The sequence below is a fragment of the Chiloscyllium plagiosum genome, unplaced genomic scaffold (assembly GCF_037043375.1).
Source record: "Chiloscyllium plagiosum isolate Xiang-an unplaced genomic scaffold, Cpla_swu_hap1 HiC_scaffold_53X, whole genome shotgun sequence".
Taxonomy (NCBI): Eukaryota; Metazoa; Chordata; class Chondrichthyes; order Orectolobiformes; family Hemiscylliidae; genus Chiloscyllium; species Chiloscyllium plagiosum.
The window spans coordinates 21,398,781-21,425,829 of record NW_028270191.1 but is presented as its reverse complement, the minus strand read 5'-3'; the positions used below and the strand labels follow the sequence as shown (position 1 = coordinate 21,425,829).

General features: G+C 40.7%; 1 protein-coding gene across 1 annotated transcript in view; it reads left to right on the top strand.

The window, feature by feature from the left end:
• The first annotated feature begins 5,129 nt into the window (after window positions 1-5,129).
• racgap1 (Rac GTPase activating protein 1) overlaps window positions 5,130-27,049 on the top strand; it is a 30,533-nt gene continuing 8,613 nt past the window's right edge. The window contains exons 1-10 of the mRNA XM_043681803.2: window positions 5,130-5,144; window positions 8,819-8,907; window positions 10,428-10,630; window positions 17,510-17,649; window positions 20,360-20,435; window positions 21,067-21,120; window positions 22,887-22,952; window positions 23,433-23,550; window positions 25,967-26,103; window positions 26,579-26,743. Of these exons, the coding sequence (XP_043537738.2) occupies window positions 8,823-8,907; window positions 10,428-10,630; window positions 17,510-17,649; window positions 20,360-20,435; window positions 21,067-21,120; window positions 22,887-22,952; window positions 23,433-23,550; window positions 25,967-26,103; window positions 26,579-26,743 (1,044 nt within the window). The 5' untranslated portion in view covers window positions 5,130-5,144; window positions 8,819-8,822. The remainder of the gene's footprint in view (window positions 5,145-8,818; window positions 8,908-10,427; window positions 10,631-17,509; window positions 17,650-20,359; window positions 20,436-21,066; window positions 21,121-22,886; window positions 22,953-23,432; window positions 23,551-25,966; window positions 26,104-26,578; window positions 26,744-27,049) is intronic.

Below are 27,049 nucleotides of genomic sequence, written 5' to 3'. Positions count from 1 at the left end.
TTTTTCAGCATCTGCAGTAATTTGCTTTTATCAGGAGTAAGAGTCCTAACTCATTTTCACTATATTCCTCCATCCCAATTTCTCCATAGTTGAGGGATGCTGGAATCGAATGCAACCAACCCGTATAGCTGAATACCACACTTAGTTTTTATTAAGATTGACAAAAGAAAGAAAATGTTTTCATTTCTACAGCACTTCCACAACTGTTGGCCATACCAAAGCACTATAATGCAAATTAAGTCAATGAGCCAGTTTATAAACTTTTGTTTTTCTAATTGCTGTCCATAAAATGCTGAGGATACCAATTTAGTGAACTGCAGAGAAACTTCAAAAACTATGCAGAATTGTACCAGTTTATCTCGATACATTCAATGAATTTACTGTGACATATCTGCCATCTAAGGGCCACCAGCGATATTGCAGGTGGCATGTTGTACTTAACTGTTAACGTAAATATTTCCATTGCCTTTTTCAGCATTCTCACTATGGAATAACACAAGCGTTTTGCTTGGTAGCACAAGGTGCCATTTTGAAGAAAGAAGCAAATATTCTCGACTGGAAGGATGATGCTTCAAGCCAGGCTAAACATCAGAATTGTGTCTGGATACTGAGGATGAAGTGAGCTGACAAGAAAATTAATTCTTTCTGTTTCCTTCTGTTCATAAGGATTAGCTACAAGCAAGATACAAATCCAAGCAGTCATCATATACAGCCAATCATCACCTACAACCAGTTTCCATCAGCAGCCATGCAGCAAAAGCCAGGTATGCTGAAAACATCAGAAGATGGCTTTCTACCAACTAACAACTTCAGCCAACTTGTAAGCTACCACTGGGTCTACCTCAAGCAAGACATCATCAGCTGCCTGCCATGAAAAGCAAAGCAGATGCAGAAGATTAAATTCTCTGGAAAAAAAATCGGGAATCAGGAATTTATGGAGAGTAAATGGTGATATCTTAGTGTTATTATTGCTGGACTATTAAGCCAGAGACCCAGGTCATGTTTTGGGAACCCAGGTTCGAATCCCACCACAGCAGACGGTAGAATTTGAATTCAGTAAAAAAGAAATCTGGAATTAAGAGTCTAAAATTGACCATTAATTCATTGTTGATAATTGGAAAACCCCATCTGGTTCACCAATGTCATTGAGGGAAGGAAACTGCCATCCTTACCTGGTCTGGCCTACATGTGACTCCAGACCCACAGCAATGGGGTTGATTTTCAACTGCCCTCTGAGCAATTAGGAATGGGCAATAAATACTGCCTAGCCATTGATGCCCTCATGCCATGAATGAATAAAGAATTTAGAAAATAATTATTTGATATGGGCAGAATCAATCCAGTCTTATGTAAAATAATGTTTGACAAGCCTGATGGAGCTTTTGAGAATACTACTGGCAGAGTCAATAAGAGGGAAAATCAGGGATTTGTTGTTTTTGGATTTTCAGACGGCTTTGGATAAAGTCCTGCACAGGTTACTGAACAAACAAGCATGGATTAAAGAATTGTTAACTGAAAGAAAGAAGAGAGTAAGAATAAATGGATTTTTTTTAATTTTTATTTTTCCCCAGCACCCATGTCATGTGTGTGTGCAGGTATAAGACACAGTGAAGAACAACAACTGTGTAAACCTTTAGTTATATTCCACCACCAGATAATAAATGGATATTCCTCAGGTTGGCAGGCTGTGACTGATGAGGTCAGTGTTTGAACCCCAGCTGTTCACAATCCATGTCAATAAGTGCATGCAGGGGGCCAATTGAAATATTTCCACATTGCTGATGATAGAAGACTTGACGAGAATGTGACCTGAGAGGAAGATGTAGAGGCTTCAAGAGGATTTAGACAGGCTGCAAGTGGGTAAGAATATGGCAGATGGAATATGATTCCAGTAAGTGTGAGATTATTCACTTTGGTTGGAAGAACAAAGGTGCAGAATATTTCTTAAATGGTGAGAGATTAGAAAAATATTTATGTCCAAAGGGATTGAAGTGTCCTTGTTCATAAGTCAAGTGCAGCAAGCAGTTTGAAAGACAAACAGTATGTTAGTCTTTATTATAAGATCATTTGGGTGCAGGATCAAAGAAGGCTTGCTTCAATATATATATATATATATATATATATAAAATATATATATATAATCTAATATATATATAAAGGCTTGCTTCAATTGCATATAATGCTGGTAAGACTGCTCCTGGAGTTTTGACTGCAGTTCTGGTCCCCTTGCCTAAAGGATATGCTTGCTATTGTGGGAGTCTAGAAAAGGTTCTCAAGACTGATTGATTCCTGGGAGAGTGGGACTTGCCTGTGAGAAGAAATTGAGGAGCCTGAACCTGTGTTCTCTGGAGTTTAGAAGAATGAGAAGCAATCTCCATAGAAATGCACAAAATTCTTAGAGCCATAGAAATATACAGCATGGAAACAGACCTTTTGGTCCAACTTGTCCATGCTGACCAGATATCCATAAGACATAGGAGCGGAAGTAAGGCCATTCGGCCCATCGAGTCCACTCCGCCATTCAATCATGGCTGATGGGCATTTGAACTTCACTTACCAGCACTCTCCCCATAGCCCTTAATTCCTTGCAAGATCAAGAATTTATCAATCTCTGTCTTGAAGACATTTAACGTCTCAGCCTCCACTGTGCTCTGTGGCAATGAATTCCACAGGCCCACCACTCTCTGGCTGAAGAAATATCTCCTCGTTTCCAGGGATCATCCGTGTGAATCTCTGCTGGACATGCTCCAGTGCCAGTATATCCTTCTTGAGGTGTGGAGCCCAAAATTGGTCACAGTATTCTAAATGGGCCTTAACTAGAGCTTTATAAAGTCTCAGTAGCACATTGCTGCTTTTATATTCCAACCCTCTTGAGATAAATGACATTACATTTGCTTTCTTAACCACGGACTCAACCTGCAAGTTAACCTTTCGAGAATCCTGGACTTGCACTCCCAGATCCCTTTGTACTTTGGCTTTAAGAATTTTCTCACCATTCAGAAAATAGTCCATTCCTGTATTCTTTTTTTTCCAAAGTGCAAGACCTCTCATTTGCTCACATTGAATTTCATCAGCCATTTCCTGGACCACTCTCTTAAACTGTCTAAATCTTTCTGCAGCCTCCCCACTTCCTCAGTACTACCTGCCTGTCCACCTAACTTTGTATCATCGACGAACTTCACCAGAATGCCCCCAGTCCCTTCATCCAGATCATTAATATATAACGTGAACAGCTGCAGCCCCAACACTGAACCCTGCGGAACACCACTTGTCACTAGTTGCCATTCCGAAAAAGAGCCTTTTATCCAAACTCTCTGCCTTCTGTCAGACAGCCAATCCTCAATCCATGCCAGTTGCTCACCTCGAACACCATGGGCCCTCACTTTATTCAGCAGCCTCCCGTGAAGTATCTTATCAAAGGCCTTTTGGAAGTGAAGACAGATACCATCCACTGGGTTTCCCTGCTCTAACCTGCTTGTTACATCTTCAAAGAATTCTAACAGGCTTGTCAGGCACGACCTTCCCTTACTAGATCCATGCTGACTTGTTTTAATCCGACCTTGCACTTCCACGAATTTAGAAATCTCATCCTTAACAATGGATTCTAGAATTTTACCTACAACTGAGGTTAAGCTAATCAGCATACAATTTTCCAACTTTTGTCTTGATCCTTTCTTGAACAAGGGAGTTACAACAGCGATTTTCCAATCATCTCGGACTTTCCCTGACTCCGGTGGCTTTTGAAAGATCACAACCAACGCCTCCACTATTTCCACAGCCACCTCCCTCAGAACTCTAGGATGTAGCCCAATGGGGCTAGAAGATTTATCAATTTTTAGATCTTTTAGCTTTTCTAGCACTTTCTCTTTTGTAATGGTTACCATACTCAACTCTGCTCCCGACTCTCCTTAATTGTTGGGATATTACTCGTGTCTTCCATTGTGAAGACTGACACAAAGTACTTATTAAGTTCTTCAGCTATTTCTTTATTTCCTATCACTAACCTTCCTGCATCAATTTGAATGGCCCAAACTTTTGCCTCTCGTTTGTTTCTTATGTATTGAAAGAAACTTGCATTATCATTTCTAACATTACTGGCTAGCTTACCTTCATATTTGATCCTCTCCTTCCTTATATCTCTCTTGTTATCCTCTGTTTGTTTTTGTAGTCTTCCCAATCGTCTGATTTTAAATTGCTCTTGGCCACTTTATGGGCTCTCTCTTTCTATTTGATACGTTTCCTGACTTCCTTTGTCAGCCATGGCTGTCTAATTCTGCCCCCCAACCCTGGCAACATCCTTGTAAATCTTTTCTGAACTCTTTCAAGCTTAAAAGGGATTAGATGTGGAAAAGCTGTAGGGTTTAAAACCAGAGGGGACTGCCTCAAATATAAGGCAAACCATTCAGGAGTGAGACGATTTCTAGTTACTAATGATATGAGTGTAATAGAGGGCTCTGCTATTGTGGTAGATGATCAGCCACGAGTGGGCACGGGGGTTGAGTTGTTTATTCGTGCTTTTTTTGCTATAATAAAGCATACATGAGAAAGCAAGCTAGCCTTTACTCGCAACAAGGCTCATGCACTTTTATGGAAGCTCCTCGCCAATGGCAGGGAAGCTTATGACAGGAGAACAAGCCTAACATGTTAGACCAGCAAGAATGTAGTCAAGTCTAGGGGGTAATGAAGGCACGGATGAGGGTTTCAGCAGCAGATGGCCAACTTTGTACCTGCCTCAGCCTCATGTTACAGTCAATTACGGAAGGCCAATTTAGATGCAAATTACATAGAAAAATGAACGGGGATAATACAACAGTAACAATTTGTCAAACTTTTCTTTAATGTCTGGTTAAATTTTTTGATTTGTGTACCTTTTCGTTTGTGGGTGAGACAAGTCAAGCCAGCAGGATCGCCTGACTGAAAGATTTCCGATCAGCCAAACAGGAGTTCTGCTTCTTTGCAGGGAGATGGGAACGTCCCTGTCAAGACGTGATTGCGTCATTTGGGGCGTTACATTACGCGACGTCCGTGCCTTCGTCAGGAGGCCGTGGAAAAGCCATGTCCTGATTGGCGGTTGGGGGAAATTTGAAATCAGACCGCGAAAACGTCCAGAGTAACGGAGCGGGCGCCGGGCGGCGGACTGAGTGGTAAGGGCTCCCGGGGGGGGAGGGAAGGAGGAGGAAAAGGAACCGAGTCGGCGATCTAGAAATCGTTTCCATTATTCCATCCCTAAGATTTGCGTTGCTCACCCGCCAGCGGGGTGGTGCTGATTGTAAACGGGGGCGAGAAGATGGAGATGGGAGTCGGTCTCCGGCCCCCTGTGGAAGAGCGGGAAGAGTCGTTTGTTTCTCCTTCCTTCCTTCCTTCCTGGGTCTCCCCAATCAGAAAAGACGAACCCTTTGTGATGATCGAAATGTGTGTTGGACCCTCTAATATATTTTAAAATGTTTAGAAAGCACCAGGTTATTGGCTACTTATAAAACAAAGTATACCTTTTCCGTTCCCCATCCGTAAAATGACCCAAAGTGCTTCACCGTCAATGATGATCGTTTTTCAACTATAATGATTGCTTTAATATCGGAAGCATTGCAACTAATTTGCACACGGAAATCTCCTACAAACAGAAATGTGATAATGACCCAGATAACTGTCTTTGTTATGTTTATTTGAGGTACAAATATTTGCCAGGACACCAGAGGACTTCCCTGTTCTTTCACATAGCCATGATGTGGAGGAGCCGGTGTTTGACTGGGGTGGACAAGTTTAAAAATCTCACACACCAGGTTATATCACAAGCAACAGGTTTATTTGGAAGCGCTGCTCCTTCATCAGGTAGCTGTGGAGCAGGACCATAAGAGACATAATTTATAGCAAAAGATTAGTGTCATGTAACTGAAATGATATATTGAACAAACCTAGATTGCTGTTAAGTCCTTCATCTTTCGATTCATTAATATGCAAGTCCTAGAACTTCTTTCAAGTCACATTCCCAAGATAACTTAAGGTTTTATATTTTTTATGAAAAGTAATATCTCAGCTCAGACAATGCTTTAAAGGTATGAGGTTATAGTCTGATCTGTATCCCAATCTTGAGTCAGACTGGTTTTATTTCCAAAGTAGAAATTTATAAAATATTACATAGATTGACTGCCTGCAGATTGTGTGCTTGAGGGAAATAGAATGTGACTGCAAATTCACCCCATAAACATGAGTGTGCATGCAGATCTGGTCTGGGAGAAAGTGAGGTCTGCAGATGCTGGAGATCAAAGTTGAAACTTTATTGCTGGAACAGCACAGCAGGTCAGGCAGCATCCAGGGAACAGGAGATTCGACGTTTCGGGCACAGGCCCTTCTTCAGGAATGAGCAGAGAGTGTTCAGCAGGAGAAGATGAACACTGCTGAACACTCTCTGCTCATTCCTGAAGAAGGGCCTGTGCCCGAAACGTCGAATCTCCTGTTCCCTGGATGCTGCCTGACCTGCTGTGCTGTTCCAGCAATAAAGTTTCAACTGCAGATCTGGTCTTCCTATCAGAAGGATGTTGTGAAGCTTGAAAGGGTTCAGAAAAGATTTACCAGGATGTTGCCACGGTTGGAGGATTTGAGCTATGGGGAGGGATTGAATAAGCTGGGGCTGTTTTCCCTTGTGCGTTGGCAGCTGAGGGGTGACCTTTATAGAGCTCTATAAAATCATGAGGGGCATGGATAGGATAAATAGACAAAGTCTTTTCTCTGGGGTAAGGGAGTCCAGAACTAGAGGGCATAGGTTTAGGGTGAGAGGGGAAAGATATGAGACCTAAGGAGCAACTTTTTCACGCAGAGGGTGGTAGGTGTATGGAATGAGCTGCCAGAGGTAGTGGTGGGGGCTAGTATCATTACAACATTATAAAAGGCACCTGGATGGGTATATGAATAGGAAGGGTTTAGAGAGATATGGGATGGGTGCTGGCAGGTCGGACTAGATTGGGTTTGGATATCTGGTCAGCATGGACAAGTTGGACCGAAGGGTCTGTTTCTGTGCTGTATGTCTCTATGACTGTGAGGGAGAGAGTGTGTATGCTTGATAGTGTGATAGAGTATGTGCCTGTGGAAGTTGAGTGTGGGTTTTTTTTCTATTAAAATATTCAGTCGCATTCTCAAGATAAAAGTAGTTCTGGGATTTCCATATTAATGAACTAAAATCTGCAACCTATTTTATAGATGAAAGAGTTAACAGCAATCTAGGTTTGTTCAATATATCATTTCAGTTACATGACTAATCTTTTGCTATGAATTGTCCTATGGCCCTGTTCCATTCTATCTGAAGAAGTAGCGCTCTGAAAGCTAGTGCTTCCAAATAATGCAGTTGGACTATAACCTGTATTGTGATTTTTAACTTTCACATAATGCCCCAGGATCACCTTACATCTGCATCAGAAGGGGTCTCTGTTTAATGTCTTGTCCACTTCTGACAGTGCAGCACTGCCTCAGTGTTGCATTGGGAGCACCAGCCTAAACTTTACTTTCAGTTCTCTAGTGTGGGAATTGAATCATTTCCCTTTGGACTTGGAGCCAAGAGGGCTCCCAGTTCTCTAAATTGTGGTAATATAGCTGCCGACCTGTGTATTGACGGATCAGCAAGCAAGGGGTGTTAGCTGAGGTGGGAAATGGAAAGACCTTCCTTCCCACCCAGCAAAAATGTAACAGCTAACTTTCATGTTGTAAAATGGAACTTGTGAAGCTTCAGTTAAGTAATTTCAATTCATAACATCAACCCCCACTGCAATCCTGGGGCTGTACATTCCTGGTCTTACACAGAATACATTGTGCACATGTGGGCACAAGTGGGATGTGGCTAGATATCAGCATTTATGGAGCTTTTATGTCTTTTGCTGTACACAGCACTTCAATGCTTGTGTGCTTAAGCAAATACTTTTATAAAGCTTTTGTTCTATTTGAATTGGAGTGGAATGACATTCAAAAAACAGAAATTGTTGTACTTTGAAGTGAATAGTTTTCCTATCTGTTAATGATATAACTTGTAGCACATTGTTAATACTTGGATTTTTAAACACTGCACTTAATGTGACTACTTAATCAAATTTTGAGGGTTGTTTAAACGATCTTTTGCAAATCCAGTTATTTTTGGAATAAACATTGTCAAATATCTTTGCGGAATGACTTAAGGAACTGCTGCTGCACTGTTTTATATTGCTGGAGGCCTTTTGACCGAGATGTGTCACTGGGACTCTTCAGTTTGCTTAGTTGCTTCAACTGAATTCCATGGAAATTTAGTCCTTAAACTGTTATCAGTTGTAACTGGATACGATTAAAGAATTATTACTTTGTCCCTATCACATCAAACTGTCTTTATTACTGGCTGAAATCATGACATGCTCAATTTCTACTGTTGAGTGATTTTGTTTGCTTTGTGCTACTGAATTTTAAAGGCCCTTCAGGTCTTAGCTTTTGATTCTTGGATCTGAGCTATAAAGCTGGTGACCAGCCTGATCTCTAACTTTGGACTGGCATTTTATGATTCTTTTTCGAAGGAACACCTGGATGTTTATTCCTGCAAATAGTGCATGATACCTTTGTGACTTTGAGCCAACTGTTTGTTTCCTGCGGGTCGAGATGTCGGCAAAAGGTTAACCTTCACTTAAAGTACCTGTGGGACTAAAATTACATTTAGAAGGAATTTGACTCTTGGTTTTTCTCCCACTGTATGAATATTATAGGAGCAACTTTGCACCAAGAAAATTTGTTTTTAAGTTGAGAGATGTGTGGAAGCTATGTTGCTGTTGTAGTTGCCTTACTTTTATAATACTTTTAATCTGTTTTGTAGGAAAATGGAATCTGCTATGGTCACTCTACGCAACATGTTTGAGCAGTTGCTCAGACAAATGGAAGTACTGAATGAAGGAATTGAACCTCGTAAGCACATTTTAGTTTTGCTAATATTGGGATGTGGCCATGATCGGTGAAGTTATTCATCTAGCTTTGTGAGACTGAGTTTTAGTCAGTATACAGAGGAATCTTTACACAGGCCTGAACCCTAACTGGAATCTGTCAAAAAGTTGCAGTAAAAAGGTGTGTGTGTATGTGTGTGCGCGCACACGGTATTTGGAGACTCACCCCCAAAAGACAGCAGCAGCAGTCTTGTTGGTGTCCAGTCCGGCTGCCTGGAGGAGGGGAGGTGTGGTGTTGGGGGGGTAGGGGAGGGGTTGTGTTGGGGGAAGGGGGCTCGCGAGCTGTGATGCTGCCTTATCTCCTGAACAGGGAGCAGACTTCACAGAAAACTCTGAGCCCCAGAGGGAAGGCAATGAATCGATTTACTGAATAATCAATTATCTGAACGAAATAGTGCCCGCCCATCTCGTTCAGACAATCGAGGTTCTTCTGTATTTGTATAAAACTGGGGGGAGAGGACTCCAAAACTGGCTTGGTGAGCAGTAAAACTGCGTATCATGAAGCTTTGTAGACCAACTGAAATATTTGGACTACCGAAGCAATTCATTTGTTTCCAGCACAGGATTTCAATTGTTTGTATTTCTGCTGGTACTTTATGCTAATTCATTTTGACTTTACTTAATGGTGTCAAAAGAATAACAGTGACTTTGTATTTAAATTGTATTAAATATTAATTTCTCTGCCTGTGTTTCCACTTTACATTGATTCAGTAGTTAATCTGTGTATTTTCACTTGTTGCTAAGCTTATTGAAACTATACCCTCTCTCCCCCCCCACCTTCCAACATGCTTGTGTTCTGCCCCAGGCTGATCTCTCCTTTTCAGTGTATTGGTTTCTCAATCTCATTCTGGTTTATCCCAGTATCAGTTGCTTAAAATCCATACTGCTCAAGTTTCTCCCACTTAAATCTCGTGTCCTACTGGTGTGAGCAGATTTGTTCACTGTCCTACTTCGGTGTGTTTAATCAGTGAACAAGTCTGACCTTGAATAGTCCTTTCAAAGTGGCTGGACCTGGGAAGTTTTCTGCAGGAGAGAGCTGCAGAATTTGAAAAATACTCTATTTGGAAATTAATCACTCTCTCTGCACGCAAACAGTCTGGACAATGATTTGCATTCTCCAGATTCAAAGTATGGTGCTGGAAAAGCACAGCAGGCCAGGCAGCACTTTGTTCCTTGGATGCTGTCTGACCTGTGCTTTTCCACTGTTTTTGACTCTGACTCTCCAGCATCTGCAGTCCTCACCTTTCTCACCTTCCAGATTCAGAAGAGCCTTAAGATCTAAGAGTCTTTTTTATTTTGTTTTGCCCAAGTGATCCTTTGGGAAGAAAAATGACAATCTTTAAAACAAAATTGATACCATATTCCTACATCAACATAGCTGTTTCACATCAACCAATCTAGTATTGATTGTATCTTATGGAGCTTTTGCTTTCGGTAAGCATTTTTAAAAAATTTATATCATTGTCTTTTTTTCATTCCTTGCAGAATTTATTCAGTTAGCCAAGAACTTTGACGAATGTAGGAAAAAATGGCAAAAGACCGAACTGGAGCTTTCCCGTGCTACAGAGTGCCTAACGAAAGCTGAGACTGAGCGAAGTGCTCTTGATGTCAAATTAAAGCATGCTCGTAACCAAGTTGATGTAGAAATGAAACGGCGGCAGAAAGCAGAAACCGAGTGTGAAAGGCTGGTATGTCTGGTTGATCTTAAAATTTCATTTTCATTTTAAACCAGTGATAGAAGCAGACTGGCTTATTCGTCTCTCTATATTCAAACTTAACCAGTAGATTTAAGGAACCACCTCCATAATATTAAAGGACCTTTCCACTGAATCGAGCAGATGTTGCAATTTGATTTCTATTTGTCTTTCCCACATTCCCTCCCCCTACTGTAGTGTGACGACTGTTTTTGGATACAGGCTAATCTTTGAGACCAAAAACATCACTTTTTTTTTTGCTTTCTGGATGGCATTTATGGCCAAACTTGAGATGAACCACGAGCAGGGAAATAGATGGAATCTTTGCTACATTCTCCAAATGCCTCATGAAGTTGCAAATAGTGTTGTGAGATGAATGAGTGCAAACTGAATATTGGATGTAAGTTTGCTCGCTGAGCTGGAATGTTTGTTTTTCGATATTTCGTCACCATACTAGGTAACGTCAATGAGCCTCCGGCCTTCTCAAAACTCACCACCACCTATGGACGCAATATGCTAAAACTTGCCCAAAGATGGGAAACCAACACGATCCACCAGAGCGTCACCCGGGAACAACTGTACTTCTGGCAATAATTCCTAAAGAAGCAGGAACTACCCAAATGTCTTAAATAAAAACCTTCCCTTAACACTCTGCTAGCCAAAGGAATAGCAGAGCAAAACAGCTGCAGAATGCTTAAAGAAATGATTAGCAATGTCCACATCTGACTCCATAAATACAACTGGGAAATTTCATGCCAAAAAATTTTACTCACAAATGCGACAGACTTTGAATGTACGATGAGCCATAGCCATTTGGCAGCGACAAACACAATGAAAACTAGACCTGCAGAAAAACTGCAAACTCTCAAAATAACAACACAGACAACCTCGAAGCAAGACGACAAACTCACAGAAGAAACCCGGCAAACCATCAGACAGACAGTCTCACCAAAATTAAGCAGGAAAAAGGAAGGAAACACTCTACGCAAGAAAGGGAAGCACTAGAAGGACTCCAAGATAAAAACATTGTTATCCTACCTGCAGATAAAGGATGCTTGACAGTCATTTTAAACTGGACAGGCTACATTGAAAAAGCGAATGCACTGTTTGCAGATACTGATGCTTACCAACAGGTGGCGATAGACCCGACCCCCACAACGAGAGAATCAAATCACAGCTCTACTCAAACTTGAGAAATTTGGAGAATTAAACAAGATTGACTTCTAAAAATTAAACCAGGTGGACCCACCATTCCACATTTCTACGGACTACCCAAAATTCTCCAATCAAGAGCCCCCCCCTCTCAGACCCATAGTCTAGCTACCTGGAACACCAATGTACAGATTAGCCAAGGCACTGCACCAAAGACTAAACCACTTAGACTCCTGCCACTCTGTTCACTTTACTCTGAACACTTCAACCCCAGGACATCAATGTGGACTTCACTAGTTTCCTTATTTCCCCTCCCCCCACCTTACCCCAGTTCCAACCTTCCAGCTCAGCACCATCCTCATGACCTGTCCCACCTGTCAATCTCCCTTCCCACCTATCCACTCCACCCTCCTCTCCGACCTATCACCTTCATCCCCGCCCCCGTTCACCTAATTGAAGTGTTCAGCCACGGGGTGGTGGGGTTAGGTGTGGGTGTCCCAGAAACTCCCCACCCCTGAAATATCACCTTCATCCACCTATCGCTTTCTCAGCTACCCCGCCCCCACTTATATCTCAGCCCCGATCCACAAGCCTCATTCCTGATGAAGGACTCTTTCCCGAATGGTCAATTCTCCTGCTCCTCATGCTGTCTGACCTGTGCTTTTCCAGCACTACACTGTTGGTGACAAAACATCTGAAAATGAATCTTCCAGCTCAGTGAGTAAATTTACATTCAGAACCTCAACCTGAGCTACAAATCTTCTCAACAGGCTGAATATTATTTGACCCACACTTACTTGCAGGTGAACTGATGCATAGACTTGGCAATGTACTAATACAAATAGCACCATCTGAAAGAAGAATGATTCCACTAAGGTTTGGTTTGCTTTTGCAGCAAACCCATTGACAAATTCTTTGAGTGCATCATTGTCTGATTAAACCTTTTTTGGGAAGACTTGCACATGGATAGTGCAAGTTCTAACTCATCCATAATTTGTGGATTTTATACAGGTTGGGGATTGTTTATCAGCAAGTGTTGGGACCAGCTGGTTTTTGGATAAAGGATGCTTTCAGATTTTGGGGTTTGCTATTGTTTAGGCTGTTTGGGGAAAATAATTTTACTTTTTTTTCTGACCATGAGATTACCTAAAACTTTTGCCTCCACCCCCACCCCCCAACCCAAGTCCCAAACAGTTCTGTAGCGGTGTTGAATTTGGCCCTTTGGAAGAAATAACTTTGTTTGGCATAAATGGACCTAAAAGCAAAGTTATTTTTTCCCCTCAAGTGCCCAAACTTGGTATGTCCACATCCATTTTTGGATCTTGTTTCTGAAAAGACCTTTTTTTTGGCTTTTAGGTTTTTTGGTTTTCAGAGCTACAGCCAATGGATACTCAACCTATACTTTTCATATTTAAACTCATTTCTTTTGAAGTAAATATTGGATGAAGATTTTTTTTTTTTTAAATCCTGTGCTATCCATCACTAGAATGTATGGTTTTTTTTTGCCTGTTTTGATTCCTTTTTCTCAAGATCGTTGTTAGCACACTGTTGTGTCCAGATTGTGGGTTGAAGTTCCACTGTAATACTAGCCTTACAGTGCAGTATGAAGAGTTTTTTTACCTTGTCAGATGTAAGGTAGTTGGAACATCTTAGCGATCTGTCTGCCTAGATCTTCTGTTTATCTTCTCTGCTGTCACTGAAAAGACCAGAAGGATTCAACACTTTGCATGCAGCAAATGCAATCAATGACATGGTTTTTGCTCCTAAAGTAGCTACTACATTTTACCTAAGTAACAAGTGATTGCACTTCACAAATAACATTTAGATATGATCCAGTTTAAGTGACTCTGTTGAGGTACTTAACTACATGCAAGTTCTTTCTAATTTTTCTAATGATTTATAACAGGAGAAAGAGCCAGGTGCATCTGGCCATCACACAATAATGCTATCATCTCATCCTGTCTCCTCCTGCTTTGATCACATTTACTACAGTTTTATTTTAACAATCTCTGAAAGTAAGTTGCAGCGCAAGTGGTATTGACATACAGCGGTACCTTCATTAATAATACCTGAGTAACTGTGTTTAAAAAGAAAAATACTGGAAATAAAGTTTGGATCTAGTAGTATTTATATAAGGTATCTCTCACTGTCTGCTTCGTTCTCACCATTGCTTTCTACAAAGAATTATTTGTTACATATTGAAAATGCTTAGCAAGCAATCAAAACTGTTGAAATGGAATTTTTATTGCATCTAGATTTGGATACATATAGGGATAACCTACAGAGAAACAATCCTTCCCTCTCATATAATCCTATGTTTTGGTAGCAAATAGTGAGGCCACTCTCATTGAGGGAGAAGAGCTGAGAGATCTAGGGATATGCTTCTGTAAATATCTGAAAGTGTGCAAGGTTAATAAGGCCATAAAATTGCAAATAAAATGCTGGGCTTCATTTCTAGAGGGAAGGACATTGAGTAAAACCTGTGTAAAATATTATGGGTCATACAGAGTTCGGAGTAGTTTTTCGGATCTATATGATGAAAATGTGAGAGGCATTGGAGAAGTAATGATGTCCTGTGGTGATACCAGAATGGAGGGCTTGGTTTGGGCAAGCCTGGGATTTTTCTCTTGGAGAAAATTGAGGGATGGCCTTTTGATATTTCCATTTACAGGAGAGACCATCTGAGTTGTGTATTAAAAAAGTCAGGGAATGCCACGGAAGTTCCTTTTTAAACCAAAGCAATTATGAAACTGGAGAACCTTGCTCTTGAGTAGCTGATGTGAATAATGTAGATTAATCTTTAAAGTGAGGAAATTTGTTGCTAAATTTATTTTGATTGGATTACAGTTTGTGATTAAACTTGTGACCACCAGTTGGTGAAGTCGTTGATCAGAAGTCAATCTTTTACTTACTTTGTTTCACTGAGTTGAACTATGTGCACCTTGTGAATTTATTGCACCAGGTACTTTTTGTTTCCTTGTTTTTTTTTAAACTAACCTGTTGTGATATATGACACCTCTGGGGCAGGTGAGCCTTTAAACCCAGGCATTCTGGCTTGGGGTAGGAACGCTACCACTCTACCAGAAAATCACTGGCTCAAGTCATCACTCATTCAGTTCTATCCAGCTATACTCATGAAATTAACCCCAATTTATGAAACTTAAGCTAATATTTAAGATATTTTAATGAGCTTCATGAAGTATTGTATCTACGTGTGCAGTACCTCAGCCCTAAGTTTGAGCACTCGGGACCATTATTACAATCCCAAATTCTCTCCTGTTTTCTCTATTTTATGAAGCTGCAGGCAAAAGGAAAGAAGGTGCTTAGAGGTTGACCTGCTGCATACCCGGTTTAGAGATTGTGAAATCTAACGAGGCTGCAAAGGGTTTTTTTTTTATGTGTGAGACAGAATGAAAGACAAATCTTTATTCAATTTCCACCACCAGGAAGAAAGGAAACACCCGAGTGGCCAGTGACAAGCAATGCCCTTCTCCGAGGGCAATGATGCATGATCAAAAATGTGAAGGGGAGGGCAGGGATTAAATCAAAATAAATTGGAGGGGGAAATAAAGCACTCCACTCCCTGCGGTGCCTACCTCCCGCTGAACAGCTCAAGGGAGTTGGTAGACACCGCGTGCTCCTTCTCCAGAGACACCCGGGATCAGGAGTATGGGTTTGGAAGTGAAGCCAAAAGCCGAGAAGGTAATCTAGAAAACTAAAAAGGGAGTACAAACTCTCATTCCCCATATATACATGGTCCATGGGCACCACAGAACAAGCAGTTGGGTTGGGAGTCTGTGAACCACCGTGATCTGCGGTAGGAAGATCACTTTACATCAAATGCCTTATTTGCAGCCAGACATGAGAAGTAAAATGATCAATTTGATCTTGTTTCTAAAATGGAACAATTTAAGTTGAGATCTCCTATGTCCTTTAAGAGTTACTAATTGATGCACTATGCAACACTATATTGCATTTTGGCTGCTCAGAATTGTACTTAAGGCGCAAAACACTTTTAATGCAGGAGATAGCAAACTGTAATTGAGATGCCTCCGATAAGATGGCACTCTGAGAGCTGTGCAACAACCCTAATTGTCGAGGGTAAACTGGTTATGAATGAATGCATCCATTCACTCTATTACATAAAGCTGATTCTGTAGGATGCTGCAAAATGGCAGAATCCTAAACGCTTCATGAATGGTAGTTGCTGGTATTCAGGTTTGTGCTTTGGAGCCACCTAAGCATCGATAGAGAGCAAGGACCATGGAAGAAATAGAAAATGTTGGTACCTACATGCACTCTGAAACTGTCATCCAATGAAAACTGTCCCATCTACACAAACCATAATATAGTCATTGACTCTTGAAGTGCAGTAGTTAGCACTTCTTCCCCTGTGCATGCGTATATTGTCTGCTGACTGCAGAAGGTGACCCACAGTAATTAAACTTTATGAACGAAGTATGGGGAAGTGGGGGTAAATATTAAAGTCTCAAAGGATCACTTTGTAAGACCATGAAATACAGCGAGCACGATATTGCCGATAGAGAAGTGGAGCCCAAACGTCTCCATTAAAACCGGCCTTTCAAGGGCTCTACTCCAGCAGGAGAGGTTTTTGAATTTTAAGGGTGAGGTTTACACTGTGGATGGAGCCTTGAAAAGAAAAATGAAATTCAGGAGTAGAATGCTTCTTTTAGATGGTTTCTCAACCTGCTCAGAGATATTAGTATGCACTTCTGGAGCAGGTGGGACTTGAACACAGGCTTCCTGGCTCTGAGTTAGTGACACTACCACAAGCAAGGCCCCAAGAATGCTGCTTATGATATAGCTACACATAACTTGGCCTGATCCAACTGAAATTGGATGGAGGTCTGTTGTCTGCAGTACCTCATTTATCTCACAGTTGTGAAAACTTGGGATTCTAATGTTATGGTCATAGCCCAAAATAATTTTATTGAAGTACATGTACATATTCAGCTAACCTATCAACCATTGCGCTTTCTGTAAACATTTGTTCCCTATTAATCTTCAATAGTCATACCACTCCACACTCAAGATGGTGTTGAAAAATATTTCAGTCCTATGTATGCACAAAGGTCTTGGTGCAGTGATAACATTCCTGCGTCTGAGCCAAAAAACTGAGTTTGACTCCCACACCAGGACTTTCTAGCCATGGAAAGTGCATTTGTAATGTGTCTAAACCTGTTAAATAGCAATATGTAAATTATTTTAATATGGCTGATGACCAGCTGTAAGAATGGGAGAGTTTCCTGGTCAGCTATCCTGTGGAGGACAATGACAAACCACTACAGCCTATAAACATGGGCCAATCTAATGAAATCTGTAGCCTTTGGAAAAGAGCATGGGGAAAAAGACACTAAACGTGAATATTGTACAAGACCTGATTGCTGTGTAGTGGAGCTTCTTGATCAGATTAGTCCCACTTTCTCCCTCTTGATGGCAGTGACTGGTGCTTGGAGTACAGCCTTAGGAATAAACTGGTAATCTGGCCCTGTTTTCATTCTTTTTACTTGAACGTAAACAGTGACAATAGCAGACAATTTAACCATTGCAGCCCAACCCTAATATTACCCTCGCCTGCTATCAATATGTATAGGGATGCCTGGAGAATGATCAAAAACAGGCACTGTGACCACATTAAGATAAGGTTAACTTGAGCGAGTGATACTCTTCTGTTATAGTAATTACTTTCTTTCATTTAAGGAACGTCAGATTCAGCTTATCCGAGAGCTCCTCATAACAGAAGGCTCGACCAGCATTCAGTTAAATGAAGAACAGAAGTCTGCTCTTGCTTTCCTCAACCCTAAATGCTCAAATTCTAATGGATATGCATCCAACAAACGGTAGTACTGCTCAGTTGCCCACAATTTTTTGTGCTGTTAGTTTTGGGGTAAAGCTTCATAATTGCAGAGAAAAAATTGTTGCATGTGGTTTTTGCATCTTGTTAAATCAGGAAGAGTGCAGTGAGAATTTCATTCGACACTTAAAGGATATCAAATGAAGGGGCAGTTTTTTTTTATACAAAGTACTTTTCCACACACCATAATTATGCTCAACTCTTTTTTTTTCCTGGCAGTGGTGGAAGCACAGATTTTCCTTCAGCATTGGAGACTGTCCAGTTAACACTACCTATTTTCCTCGATGCTCCAATAGTTATAGTTACATAAAAGATCCATGAAGTTCAAAGTTTGTGAGAAGATTTGTAGCTCGGGTGCTCGTTGCTGTGGTTCTGTTCGCCGAGCTGGAAGTTTTTGTTGCAAACGTTTCGTCCCCTGTCTAGGTGACATCCTCAGTGCTTGGGAGCCTCCTGTGAAGCGCTTCTGTGGTGTTTCCTCCGGCATTTATAGTGGCCTATCATTCATGTTGCTTGTCATCTGCGTGTGTGGCTACTAGGGATAGCTGGTCGTGTCGTTTCGTGGCTAGTTGATGTTCGTGGATGCGGATGCACAAAACACTATATAGGACGGCACGGTGGCACAGTGGTTAGCACTGCTGCCTCACAGCGCCAGAGACCCGAGTTCAATTCCCGCCTCAGGCGACTGACTGTGTGGAGTTTGCACGTTCTCCCTGTGTCTGCGTGGGTTTCCTCCGGGTGCTCCGGTTTCCTCCCACAGTCCAAAGATGTGCAGGTCAGGTGAATTGACCATGCTAAATTGCCCGTAGTGTTAGATATGGGGTAAATGTAGGAGTATGGGTGGGTTGCGCTTCGGCGGGTCGGTGTGGACTTGTTGGGCCGAAGGGCCTGTTTCCACACTGTAATCTAATCTAATCTAAAGGACAAACAGGAAGACAGCTAACGATCCCCATCCACGAACATCAACTAGCCACAAAACAACATGACCAGCTATCCCTAGTAGCCACACACGCAGACGACAAGCAACATGAATTTGACTGGGACAACACTACCATTATAGGGCAAGCGAAACAAAGAACAGCCAGGGAATTCCGAGAAGCATGGCACTCATCCACAAACTCCATCAACAAACACATCGACCTGGACCCAATATACCGGCACTACAGCGGACAGCTGAAACTGACAACCGGAAGTGGCAGGGACAGGCCACTATAAATGCCGGAGCAAACACCACAGAAGTGCTTCATAGGAGGCTCCCAAGCACTGAGGATGTCACCTCGACAGGGGACAAAATGTTTGCAACAAAAACTTCCAGCTCGGCGAACAGAACCACAGCATCCATGAAGTGCCCTCGTACAAACAGCTCGGGGCTTGGCCTAAACATCCAGAGGCTGCTTTTGGTGCTGCCTGTCCCTGCGAAACCATCAAAGAGGACAAGAGTGGAAATGCTTGATCCTGTAGTGTGGTTTTCAGATCAGATCTCCAGAGCAGTACTCTGGGGGTTCTAATTTCTCCTGTTCCAGCAGTTTTAAATTGGAATCCTTCCAGGATGTTTTAAGACCCTGCCCATGCCTGATGTCACTACACTGTCAGTATTGGAAAAGAGAATCCATTCTCAGCTCTTAAAGCCAGCAAAGAACGGCAAATGATTCAAGTCAATTATTTTCTTTTAAACGAGTGTACTTTGCGCAAAATATTTTTTTTCCTTTTCTCCCCCTCCATTTCCCTTTCTCTTTTAATGGTTAGCAACGGAGCACTCTAATGTGCTGATCAAGACAGTTTAATGTTTTAGTCAACTACTCTCGACTTAAAAGTGAAATGAGAGATTGCTTCAAAATACTAAACTATTAAACTTGGCTTGTACAAACATTTGATTGTATTATGTGTTTTGCTCATTAATTATTCACCATGGAATTCTAGGTGAGAAATTTATAATCCAGAATTTTTTTTTAAATCAATAAGGTGAAGTTGATCAGTGCTGCAGACATTTGGAGATTTGATGTGCCAACTTGGCTTACTGAATATACTCTCTCTTCTGAGTAAATTTGGGCAATTAAGTCCAACTCCAGAGCTCCAGTGTATAATCTCAGCTGACATTTTAGTACAGTACTCAAGAAATGCTCCGTTCCCTGGGGGTGCCATCTCCAAACTTTAGTCCCGATGCCTGTTGAGCTGGATATTAAAGGTCACACTGTTTCGCCTTTTCAAAAATGAAATTTCCTCAATTAGCATCACTGAGTCAGATTAACTGGTTATTCATCTAATTTGCTGTTTGTGGGACCTTGCTGTGCGCAAACTGGCTGCTGCTTTAGCCTGCAAAGCAACAGTAACTGCATTTCAAAAGTGAGCTTTAAAGTGTCTTGCAAATGTGAAAAGCGCTATCTATTACTTGGCATCACCTTGGCTTGACTGTAAGGTACTGTGCCCACTTATGGTCAGTTTATCCAGTTTGAAAGTTTCCTTGCTCTCAATGAAAATGGAGACAAATAAAAAGGATCTTCTGTAGTCGTGGGGGTTTGCCATTTATCTCCATCCTTGAGTGACACCTATAATCGCAATATTGCTGCTGCTTTTTATTTGGAAACAAATGTGCAGCATACATGCTATTAATGACTGGTGAGGTGATAGGGTAATTAAGTCAAATGAATGTTCTTGGTGTGTTGATGATCACTGAGTATTCTTTCTTTTTTTGTTTTAAGATTATCAACAATAGATGAGTCTGGATCGTTTGTCTCTCATTCTGATATTAGCTATGACAAGACCGATGACTCGTTGGTAACTATTTTGCATTTTTGATTTGTTGGAATTGGAAACATGTTAATGGCTTTGATTTACATTAATCTGTCCAGAATTAAATTGCAGAAATTATAGGCTCCTGTGTAGGCAGTTACTTGTTGATATCAAACTTCTTCTGGGGTATGGTAAGGCCACTTGACAAAATACCTTATTTCAATGTCTGCTATTATAGACAGATTGAACGTGGAATTTACCACCATAACACAGACTTTCAGGCATACTAATGTAGACTAGTGGCAAGCAGATGCTTGTGAGAGAGTTGTGGGAAAGCATAACTGTCGATACTGGTTTCTCTGAAACACTTTGACAAGCAGAGTAAAGCGCTCATTAGCATAGAGAATGCAAAAACAAGCTAAACATCTTAAATATCTGGGTGCCCAAATGTCCCCCAAGTTCAAAGAAATTTATTGCATTTCAATTATTATGTAAACACTCATAGTGATCTGATTGTGCTCAGAAGGCTGACTATTTCATCTGCAGTTTATCTAATGTAGCAACTTTGTGTGGATCTAGATTGAAAACCGTAACCAGGCAATATTTCCCAAAAGTTATTCACGATTAACAAAATAAAACATTCGTTGTTTAAACAGTTGTCTCTTTCTTGATGCAGGACTGGGATTCCTCCATTGTGAGGACTGTGAAATTAAAGAAAAGAGAAAAACGGGTAGGTTTCACACTTTAAAGTTATTTATAGTTCAATTTGAACATAATTGGTAAAGTCGCCAAGAATGGTCCCAAATTCAATAGATACACTGGCAAAAATGTTAAGCTATTATAACTCCGCTTAGGATGTGCATATTTGCATGGTATTTGTTGCAAGAATGATAACCATCCAGCTATATATTCCCTCTGTGTTAATTTGCTTCCTTCACAAGTTGAAGACTTCCCTTGCAAACCATACAATTATTTCATTGCAAGGTATTTCCATTGAAGATAGCATTGTAATCGTGCCAGCTGAATCTTCGAAATGCGAGGGTAACAAGATCCATCTGCATGGCGTTTTGTATTCTTTCTTTCTTTAAATAATATTCTGTTCTTCCTACCAAAGTAATAATCTTACATTTTTTTCCAAAACTATATTATCAAATTTTTGCTCACTCATTAAAACTATCTAGACCCCTTTGCAAATTTTCTATATCATTCTCATAACTTATTTTCCCACCTATCCTTGTATTCTCAGCAAATGTGTCTACAGTGCACTCTGTGTCTCTTTGTCCATGTCACGAATATAGATTGTAGTTGAGGTTTCAGCACTAATCCCTGTGGCGCTCAACTCATTAGTTTGCAAACTTGAAAGTGATCTCTTTATTCCAACTTTTTTTTATTAGCCAATCCTCTATCTATTACTTCAAGTCTCTGCCATTTCCTTATTTCCTGTTACTAATCCATTAGTCCCACAATCTAAAAGAGCAGTACTTGTTTTGGCTATTCTCTCACTTTTTGTATACTTGCAGAAGCTCTTACTGTCTCTTTTTCTATTTCCATGCTAATTTGCAATGGTATTCCAATTTCTCTCTTGTTTTTAATCACATTTTTCTGCTTTTAAATACTTTGCCAATGTTCTGGCCTACCACTCATCTTTGTGACATTTTACACCTATTCTTTCAGTTTATTGCCATCCTTAACTTCCCTTGCTAGCCACGCTATGGCACCCTTCTCTAAGTCTATCTTTCTCAATGCAACATACTTTTTGAGTTCTGAAACATCTCCTTAAATATCTGTACTGCTTCTCTGCTGTGTTAACTTTTAGCCTATTTTCCCAATCTATTTTCACTATCTGTATTGTCATAGTTTTGTAATTGTTTTTATTTCAGAAACTAATTTCAGATCCAGGTTTCTCCCCTTAACCTGTCACATGGTTAAAATGAAAAATGTCTTCCTTCAAGCCATGCTGTCCTTTGAAAAAAGTGTTTTCTGTTCTGATTGATGTGAAAGCAGTCTACAAAAGCAAATTTTTCCCTTCAGGAGGTTTCTGGTACACCTGTCTAAATCTATTTATACCTGGATTTAAGGCCATGAGTAATATAATTTTCTTCACAGCTATAGTGTGCCATTGTACCTTACCTTGAAGCACTTCAATACAATTTTCCAATTAACGTTATAAATTAGTGTACTAGATTCCTTACTAATTGCATGGCCATTATTAAATCCGCCTTTATCAACTGGCTTTGCATTCAGCAAGAAGTTTCTGGTACACTTGTGTGAAAGGAGGCGATTTTCCTGGAAAGGTCATGGGTAGTGCATTTGCAGAAATAGAAGGTTAGAAATTCACTCATGGCTGTACAGCAATGTACTTTATTTGAAATCACTTTTTAATATATAATGTTGATAAGAAAATTGTTCATGCACCAGATTCATTCCTGATTGATAATGGCTGTGCAACCAGTTATGGCTAATTGTATTAAAAATTTTGTATCTGCTTCCTTCTAGCGTTCTTCAAGAGTCTTGGTTGATGTCCAGCCAGCACCAGCTAAGCGTTCACGATCAATTGAAAAAGTGAGTATGAGAGACAAACGTAATTTGTAGTAGTTGGTAGTGTTTGTGAGACAGTTGAGTTTGCGGTAACAAAAGCATGATTGAGAGTTTCAGCAGCAAATGAGTTGAGATGGGGATGAAGATGGGCAATATTAGATCTGGAAATGAGCAATCTTTACATAAATCTGACATCACAAGATCATCTCAGAACCAAGTGTGGCACCAACATTGTGAAAAGAATTGTTTAATCTCAGACTAGTACCAGTGAGAGAGATGGATACAGTAGCTTGAAAACAGAGTTTGGTGTATGGACCAAAGACAACAGCTTAAGTCTTCTCTTGAGTTGGGCAAGATTCTGCTCAACCAGTGAGAGATACCAAGTTAAGCAAGTTGACCATTTTAGCCAAGGGACACGGTGTGGGATTGAGGTTTAGTGTTATTAGCTTGTGTGAGAGATTTTAAAGATATGCTTTTGGGTGACAGGTTTGGTTACCTTTTCAGGCAAATGACTCCATTGTGGCTAAAACCACTCTGACCTTGCCAAATAATGGCGGGCCAATCGAGGCAGTTTCTACAATTGAGACAATACCATACTGGACAAGAAGCAGGAGACGAACAGGTAAGCTCTATTGACAAAATGTTGAAGTCTTCTCTTCTGAGTTAACATTTGGTGAACAAGATGGATGCTGACAGAAATGTTGCATTTTGGAAAGTTTCCTCTAGAAACTAAGGAATGTGGTTTCTTTCATATGTTATTTGTTGCAGGGTATTTTAAGAATTTAGTATTAGTTTGTAGTAAACTCAAGGATTTATGCTTTATAATACTACTAAATTGGATTCTCACTGCATTTATCCAGAATTTGAATTCTGCAAGATTTCTATCTTTCACATTGCAGTTGGGACTTGTGGTTAAAGCCATTTACAGCCATTGCCTTTGTCCAAATGAAGTTGACTTACTTAGCAAAGACCCGTCATTAAATTTAAATACGTCTGCTTTGTCTGACTCAGCTACTCAGGATTTTGAGCAACTGAATTGTGGGAGGAATCTAGGCACTCCTTTTTGATAGTTGAACTGAATGCTTTTTTAAAAATGTTTAAAAATCATGTAGAGAAAAATTCCATAAATATCCCCTTCCTTAATGGTAGAGAAGCTCAGCATATGAGTGCAAAAGACTTGGCTGAAAGAGATGCATCCAACTTCAGCCAGAAGTGCCAAGTGAATGATTCAACTTGACTTCCTCCTGAAGTCTCCAGCATCCCAGATGCCAGTCTTTAACCAATTTGATTCGCCCCACATAATATCAATAAATGACTGGTGGAAGTCATACCTAGTACAAAGGAAGTTGGTTAAGATTGTTGGAATCTAATCTGGTCACAGGGCATCTGCAGGAGCTCCTCAGGATAGTGTCCTAAGCCCAACCATCTTCCGTTGCTTCAACAATGACTTTTCTTTGATCATAAGATCAGATTGGCAACGTTCACAGATGATTTCACAATGTTCAGCACCATTCATGAAACCCTAGATGCTGAATAGTCTGTGTCCATTTCTAGCAAGACTTAGACAGCATCCAAGCTTGGGCTAATAAAGAGCACAGGTGCCAGGCAATGGTAGTCTTCAACAAGAGACAAACTCGCCATCATCCCTTGATGGCGAAAGTGAGGACTGCACTCACTGGAGATGAGATGCTGGGGATTAGAGTCAAGAATATGGTGCTGGAAAAGCACAGCAGGTCAGGAAGCATCCGAGGAACAGGAAAATCGATGTTTCGAGCAAAAGCCCTTCATCAGGGCTGATTCCTGATGAAAGGCTTTTGCCCGCAATGTCGATTTTCCTGCTCCTCGGATGCTGCCAGACCTGTGCTTTTCCAGCACCACACTCACGACATCATCCCTTGATGTTCAACGGCACTGAATCCTCCGATTTCCTGGGGGTTAGAAGCACAACTGGACTTTCCATATAAATACTGTGGCTGTAACAGCAGGTCATAAGGCTAGGAGTTCTGCAGTGAGTAACTTGCCTCCTATCTTCCAAAGTCTGTCCACCATGAAATAACATTTCAGGAGTGTGAAGGAATGCTCTTCATTTTCCAAGGTGAGTACAACTCCAACAACACTCGAAGCTTAACACTATCCAGGCCAAAGCAACCCACTTGATTTTCATCAATACTCTTTCAAAACCTGGCAGCAGCTTCCAAATCAACGATCATTACCAGCTTGAAGATCAGGGCAGCAGTTGTATGGGAACACCACCACTTGGTAAGTTCCCATCCAAACTACACGCCATCTTGACTTGGAAGTATGTCACTGCTTCTTCACTGTTGCTGGGTTAATATCCTTCACAGTACTGTGGGTGTATCTACCCCTCCAGGATTGCAGAAGTTCAAGAAGGCAGCTCACCATCACCTGCCAGGACATTTGAAGATGGGGATTAAATGTTGGCCTAACCACAGGTATCTACACACTGAACAATGTTAAAACAAATATAGTATACCTTTCCTGAACAGAGGTCAATATTTATTCAGATTAGTTGTTCTGCTGTGTATCAGTATGGATTTATATCTAAATGAGGTAATTTTCTCTTGTTCGCCCTGTTTATCTCCTCTTGCCATGCAGCTTGCAGAGAGCATGTGCTGGAGATTTGCCAGGCTGGTGATAATCCTCTGTGCAACCATTTACTATTATTATAATAAGGACCTGTATAATAATTGGGTTTAGATTTGTTCTTGCTCATTTGCATTGAGAATTTGCAGACTTTTTTGTAGTAAATAAAATCAGGTTAATTAATAATCAAGGCAAAAAATTGTTGGTCCAAATTTGTTATGCTTTTCTTCTGATTGTCTGGCTGTTTTATGTTTTTGAGTGAAAGTTGAGTTACCAGATGGCTGTCTTGATCACCAGTAAATTATTTGCTTTTTTAAGTTCGAATCAACATAATTGTTGGTGACTGTTCCTTTTTGTATATTGTTTGTTCTCCCTGTCCAGCTGAATTGTCTATGGCTTAACACCATTTACATTATAGCATTTTATTTTTGAAGCAAATCTGAAAGGACCAGATCTTGATGCCATTTCGGAAACTCCCTCAAGCACCCCATCAGCAGCCAGTAGATCTGATACTTGCAGCACACCTCAGAGTAATGGAGGGATAAGGGCTCACGAGTTTGTCTCTAAAACGGTATGTCTGGTTTCTCTCTCTCTCTCTCTCTCTCGCTCTCTCTTCCTCCGTGCCATCTTCTGTTAAATTTTTCTGTTGCCGCAATTTTTGGTTTTGTTTAACTATTCTCCATGTAAACGTTTGACTGCAAGCTTTGTCCCAGATTGTTTTCTGGAGTTTGTTGAGTTTACGTGATATTTTGAAATTATTCAATAATTTTTTAGTTAAGAGCGAGGCTTCTTTTCACGTTTTTGCGATCTATAAGTAAGCCTGGGTGTCATGCGCAAACCTAGGATTGTCCCAAGCATGGAGCCTAGTATGATGTAATGGGTGATTTATTATCCCAGGTGTCTGCCTGTGCTTCTCTGAAGAAACTGCTTAAAGGTGTATAAGGTGAGGTTGGAGGCGCACGTATGTGGTACTGACTTCCACAACCCTGGAACAGTGCTGCAGTATTCCAAATGACAATATGTTTGTCCTTTTTATATTTTTATAGGTTATAAAGCCAGAATCATGTGTTCCTTGTGGCAAAAGGATCAAATTTGGAAAGCTGGCCTTGAAGTGCCGAGACTGCAGAGTGGTGTCTCACCCTGAATGCCGAGATCGCTGTGCACTCCCCTGTATCCCAACTTTGGCAGGAACCCCTGTGAAAATTGGAGAAGTAAGCTTCACCCTTAGTCTGAAAATCTGGTATTGTTATCAGGCAGCAGAATTGATCAATTAAGCCCTTTGCAATTGTAAAGTAAAACTAGATAAACTTGTCTTAAGTTTTTCAACAGTTTAGACCAGCTAAGTGTTAACAAATCACTCTCAAACATGAAATGACAAATAGCTATTTACAGTGTAATCAGCTGTGGCATTGAGGTACAATATGATACTTTTTAATATTCCATCAAGTGTTTTCTTTGTCATAAATGATCTGCATAGTTTAACAAATTATCGATTTGGGTGTATGCAATTAATTTAT